This window comes from Aspergillus mulundensis (genome assembly GCF_003369625.1).
Source record: "Aspergillus mulundensis strain DSM 5745 chromosome Unknown scaffold_10, whole genome shotgun sequence".
In the NCBI taxonomy this organism is placed as follows: Eukaryota; Fungi; Ascomycota; class Eurotiomycetes; order Eurotiales; family Aspergillaceae; genus Aspergillus; species Aspergillus mulundensis.
This window is the reverse complement of record NW_020797898.1, coordinates 826,184-832,743: the sequence shown is the minus strand read 5'-3', so window position 1 is coordinate 832,743 and position 6,560 is coordinate 826,184. Positions and strand designations below refer to the sequence as shown.

At 29.1% G+C, this 6,560-nt stretch overlaps 1 protein-coding gene across 1 annotated transcript; it reads right to left on the bottom strand.

Annotated features, from left to right (window-relative positions):
* Positions 1–3,188: 3,188 nt before the first annotated feature.
* Positions 3,189–3,980, bottom strand: DSM5745_08657 (uncharacterized protein; the record flags this gene model as incomplete). Its single annotated transcript, XM_026750673.1, has 2 exons — positions 3,189–3,322; positions 3,371–3,980. The coding sequence occupies 2 exons, from the start codon at positions 3,978–3,980 to the stop codon at positions 3,189–3,191; spliced, it is 744 nt and encodes a 247-aa protein (XP_026600686.1).
* Between the last annotated feature and the right edge of the window lie 2,580 nt (positions 3,981–6,560).

Sequence of the window (6,560 nt, the reverse complement as noted above, 5' to 3'; positions counted from 1 at the left end):
TTTTTTAAATAATATATTAGCTAATTTTAATATTTTTTTAATTTTTATTATATTATTTACTTATATAATATAAATTAACTATTATACTTATTTACTTTATATATATTAAATATTTAGAAAATAAAAATCACTTTTTAATTTGGATGTATATAAAAAATAAAGTAATAAAAAATAAATAACTAATAATTAGTTAAGAACTAGTTAAGAACTAGTTGCCATATTTTTAAAAAAAAACAAAGTAATAAAAAATAAATAACTAGTAATTAGTTAAAAACTAGTTAAAAAAATAAAGTAATAAAAAATAAATAGCTAGTAATTAATTAATAATTAGTTAAGAACTAGTTATTATATTTTTAAAAAAAGCTAATTTTAATTATTTATTAATTTTTTTAACCTTTTTTACTATAGCTTATAATTACTTTTTATTAAGTTTTTTTTATACCTCTTCCTCCTGCGCAGTATTTTAAGTATTAAAATAATAAAATATTTAATAAAATTTATAAAAATTATAAATAAAGGTGCTTCCGCAGGCTAACTAGTTAGTAATTTATTAAAAATTAATTAAAAAAACTTATACTTAATTTTTACTTTTTTATAACTTATATAAGGTATTATAAGCTTTATATTAACTTTAAAATTAGCTTTATAAGCTTGTAAAGTAAGCTACTTACCTAACTTTTAAATTTTAAAGTTATTTAATTAAATTAGTTAAAAATTAATTATAAATTAATTAAAAAAACTTATTTATTTATTTTTATTAAGGGGTAAGAGGGGCTTAACACTTTTTTAGCTATATAAAAAAAAGTAATTAATAAGTAATTAATTAATAATTAATTAAGGTTAATATAAAAATAACTTATGCCTTTTATTTTTTATTAAGCTTAATAAACTTTTTATATTTAACCTGGGCGTTATTATTTTTAAAAAGGGTTAAAATAATACTAGTATATAATTAATTAATAATTAATTAAGGGTATTTAATTTATATATATATTTTAAGCCCTTTATTACTATACTATAAATAATTACAATAATAATAAACAAGAGGGCGCTTAATAGTTAAAAAAAAATTTAAAAATAACTAGTTAATAACTAGTTATAAACTAGTTAAGGCTTAAACTTATATAAGGTTTTTAAGTATAATAATAAAAGTTTTATTAACCTTATTAAAAGTAAAATTAATAATAGCGCTAATTAGTTAGTAACTAGTTACTTATTAATTAAAAAACTTACCTTTTTTTTAGGGCTAGGAGTAGGAGTTAATTAGCTAGCATTACTTTTATAATATTTAACTAGTTAAAAACTAGTTAAAAATAAGTAATTATTATACTTATTTTTTTTATAGCTTAAGCCTTTTAATAATTAATATAATTTTTAATAAGCGTTTTATATTATTTTATTACTTATTAATAATTAATTAATAATTAATTAAAAACAGGCTATTTACTTATTAATTATATTATTAATTTTATTATTATTTAGGGTTTTTTTATTATAATTAATTAAGTAAAAATTAAGGGTATAAAAAGGGTTTTTTTTTAATATATATTTTTTTAATATACCTAGTAAGGTTAAACTTTATATTATAATTTTTTTAAATAAAAGGTTAATTATTAGTTAAGTACTAATTAAATATTAATTAACTTATTAATAAGGTATACTTAGGGTACTAGCACTATTACTTTTTAATATAAATTTTAAATATTTTAGGCTTACTATTAATAAGGTTAATATTAAATTAAATTAGTTAGTAACTTATTATTAATTAGTTATAGTTTAGTTAACTTATAATCTTAAATTTTAAAAGCTTAAAAATATTAATAATATATAATTTTATATATTACTAGTACTTTAAAAAGGTTTTAAGTACCTAGTTTTTTATTATTATATTAAATAACTAGTTAAGGACTAAGTAATAACTAGTTAAAAATATTAATAAAAATAAACTTATAAAAAATAATTACTAAAAAATAACTAGTTAGGTACTAAGTAGTAATTAATTAAAAATTAAATAATAAAAATAATTAATAAAAAATAATAACTAGTTATTTTTAACTAGTTAGCTTTAACTAGTTAGGTTTAAGGTAGGTAAAAAATAAAAAAAAAAAAATTTTTTTAAAAAAAAAGTTAATATACTTAGTTAATAACTAGTTTTTTTATATTATTATAAAGTTAGTTAGTAAAGCTAACTAGTTATAACTTAGTACCTAGTAAAGTTAATAAAATATAAAAAAAATAAAATAACTAGCTTATATATTTAGGCTAAATCTTAGCCTGCCTACTATATTAAAACTAGCGCGCCTTGGTAGATGCCTAACCCGCGGGCTTTAGTTAACCCTAACTGTGACCTTAGGTGAGATCGCGTTAGGCGACGGCATCCATTGCGGGGCCGAGACGGCTTTTATTCGACGGTTCGTTTAAAGCTGCTGATTCTGGTGGGGGCGCCTATAGTGACGCCCCAAGTAATATGCGTATAGAGTCAGAAAAGCAGGTGGGACTGTCGATGCATGGATGCTCCTGTCCTCAAGAAATCACCACGATCGCGACCCCGCCCATCAAAAGAAGATGACCCATTCTGCTGAAGCCAAACCTCCCCGCATCGTTGCTCTCCCCCTCCGCAGCCTCAGGAAACAAATCATCGCGACAGTTCTGCGGCAGATCACCGGCAAACTCCCACTGGTCGCTCGGGCTGCAGTTTCGGATGCACTCGATCAGAGGCGATGGATCCAGATGGCGACAGAGACATTCAACTGCTTGCCGCCCTGTCTCGTCGCCCTGGCACCATGAGGCGCTGTCGGTTTGGTTGATGCATTGGGTTACGCAGGGGGTGAGGTTTGCGGTCGCTATTGAGGGGAATGTTGTAAGTGTGAGGAGCGTCAGTAGGATGTCGAAGGGAGGCATGGTGAGAGGTTAATGGATTGGATGTGGGAGGCGAGGGGTGTGTTAAGAGGAAGAAGTGGGAGAATGGAAATGACGAAAGAACCAAGCAGAGTGGATCGGCAGGGAACAGGGAACAACAACTGAACAACTTAACAACCTTAGGGGCACAGAACAAGGCACAGGGATCGTCCGGGGGATCGACGCGGTTACGGTGTCCGTTCCGACGGACCGAGAACTGAATTTAATACTTGAATTGGTTTATCAAGATAAGAAGCAAGTCCTGAGTGCAATACCCTTTTCAAAGGCAGTCAATAACTCGGCACAATCACATCCCAATCCACCTTCTGCCCGAGTCCCTCATACTTCCAGTCGCTGAAGTACGCATAATCCTTACTCTTTCCGCCCTTTCCAGCTCGAGAGGCATAGACGCCAACAAGGGTCCCTAGTCATTGTCAGTTTCGGCAGCTAAACCAGGGCCGTGGGTGCAAACCTGTAAACCGCCCGGTGTCCCCGGATAGAACCCTCGCATCAACAGAACCGACATGGATCTTCTTCCGCGGTCGCGATGCCAGCGAAGCAGAGAATTCATATGTCTCGTCGTCGACTGCTTCCACTGACAGAGTAACCTTCTGGTCCCTCCATCCCCGCGGCACTTCCGTCGTGACATTCGTCAGAGATCCGTTGTAGTTGCCCTTTCCGATCGTATTCAGCTGGAGAACCCTTGAAGCTGCAACGCCAACGATACTCAGATCAACATGCTGCTCCTGCGTCAAGAACAGACTAATCCCTGCCTCCGTCCCTGGCGAGGTCGGTTCAAACTCCAAGTCCACACTGAACCGGAACAACGTATCCGTCTGCCTCCTCGCAACAAACGTAATCGGATCGGTCACAGAATCAGGATTATACGAAGGCCCATACACACTCGGCGTCAGACGGAGCGTATGCGGATGACCCCTCGGCGAGACGACATAGCTCGACTCGTCCGGAAAGCGCCAGTACACCAGATTCCTTGGAATCTCCGACCCAGGAGAGAACGTCAGATGCTCCGGCTCGTTAATCGGGTTCTCAACATTCTGCTTCTTCGGCAACGGACCGCTCATAACCCCCCTGACGCGCTGCAGAACCGGCCACCCACCCTCCTCCCATGTCCCCGACGTAAGAACCGCCTCTCGACCCTGCTGGAAGTGGGTGCCTGAGGCCACCGGAGGCCTTAGGGCTCCGGTGGAGGAAGGTTCTTCTGGCCTGAATAGCCACCCGTAAAACTCTTTATTTATCCCTAAAATATTTAGCTTAATATACCAAGTAATACAAGAGACTTTTATATATAATAATTATTTATTTTTTTAGTAGGTTATAAGCCCGGGTTTGCTTAACTTATATACCTAATTAAAAGTCTTTTTTTTTTAAGTTAACCCACACTAACTAAATATATAATATTTTCTTATTTTATTATCTAGCTTTATTATTTTTAACTTTATTAATTATTATAATAATTAAAAAGCCCTATACTTAGGGCAAGGCCTTTACTATAAGGGTATAAATATTATAACTTTATTTTTTTTTACCTTAAATTCTTTATTTTTTTTTTTTACCTTTTTAATTAACTTTTAATTTTATAAACGCCTGCTTTCTAAAGCCACATGTATTTAATTTTTTAATAAAAATAAGTTTTTTTTAGTAGCTAAAAAGTTTTAGAACCTTTAAAAGCACTATAATACCTTTAAATTTCTTAATTTAAACTTTAACTTTAACTACTTTTTAAAAATTTAAACTAACCTTTAAATAATTAACTAGCTATTCCCGGTTACTAGTTTTTTTTTTTTTTTTTAACTATCCCAGCATAAGCTTTAACTTATTTAACCTTAACCTTATTATAGTAACTTTTTAGGGCTTATTATTTTTAACTACCTTAGATTCTTAATCCCTAAGCACTTTAATTTCTAGCATATAAATTACTTTAATTTTTTTATTATCTAGTTTCCCTATGTTTAATTTTTTTATATTTAATTTTTTTACACCAAGCTAAAATAGGAAAAATAACCTTAATTAAAGTAAAAAATATCCTAGTTTTAACCTTAAAAAATTAATAGGTTAAATAAAACTAGCAAGTGTTCCTAAAACTTTAAAAGGCTAGCTATAGCTACCTTTTAAAGTAATTAAACTAAAGGCGCCCTGTAAAAACCCCTATTATTWTTTTTTTATTATACTAGCTTTAGTAAGCAAAGATATTAAGACCTTTAGCTAATAATTTACTACAAGCCAAGCTAAAAACACAAGCATTAATAGTAAAGTCCCGGTTACCACCACCATGCAGCCTCCTGCTTAGCCTGTTACTAAGGCTATTACCAAGCCTACGCCCCCGGTAAATTATAATAAGGTAAAGATCTAGTGGTAAAACTAAGACCGGGCCGTGGCTTTAATCCTTAGTTATTTAGGTTTTAATTTATAAAACCTTTTTACTAATAAATAAATAGTTTATAAGCTACTTAATAAAATTAAAAGCTACTTTAAATTTAATATTAATACTATAATTTTTAAGGCCTGGGCTAACCTAACCTTCTTATTTTATAATAAAAGTATTTTTAACTTTAGCAAGAAACTTAAAAAGATTTAGCAGGAATTTACCCATGTTAGTATTACTTTTTTAGCTAAGCTTATTATTACTACCTTTTATTAAGCCTTAGGTAATTAATTTAACTATTTTAAGGCTATATATTTTAATAACTATGTTATTAAATACCTCCCAGGGGATACTACCATGCTAATTATTTTTTTAAATAACTTTATAATTATTATTAAATTTACTAAATTAAACTAGAACCAGGGCACTAGTACCCTAGCACTTTTTTTTAATAAGGTATTTAAGCCTAATATTAAATACTATAAAAATTACCTTAATATTATTTAAATATATAAAAATAAGGGTACCATAAATATTATTACATGTTATTATTTTTATTATAACATGCTATTTTATAGCTAAAAAACCTATTATTAACTTTATTTTAAGCTTAAAATTACTTAAAAAAACTTTTAAGGTAATAAGGGCGCTAAGCACCCCTGGAAGGACTTTAAATTTAGGGAAAATATAAAACCTATACTTAAGCTAGTATTTATAGCTTAAATTAGCTTAAATTTTAAGTAGGAGACTATTTAAAATAATTTTATTTAATAAATTATTTTAAATAATGGCTATACGCAATATATTACCTATAATTATTTTTTATTTTAGAATTTTAAGCCCTATACTAGCCTTAATATTAAGGGTATTAGCCCTGGAGTTTTTAACACCCAGGGTATTAGTATTATTAAAATTTCCTATTATATTAATAACTAGCTTAAAATCCTGGCTTTAAATAATATTTTATATTATTTTAATATATTTTTTATACTAATATTTATCTTTTAGCTACTAAATAAGTATTACTTAGTTAACTTTAGCTAATAAAATATAAAAGCTAAGAAGCTATAAGGTGCTAATATTATTACTTTATATAATTATAAATTAACTTAGTATATAGCTACTAAAGTTTATAAAATATTTTTACTAAATTTTTACTAGGGCCTGGTAATACTAGCTATCCTAATACTAGCAGTATTTATTTTTTAAAATAAATTTTTTTAGCTTTAGTATTAATAAATAAGCTACACCTCCGGGAATTAGCTTAATAAAATAAAAA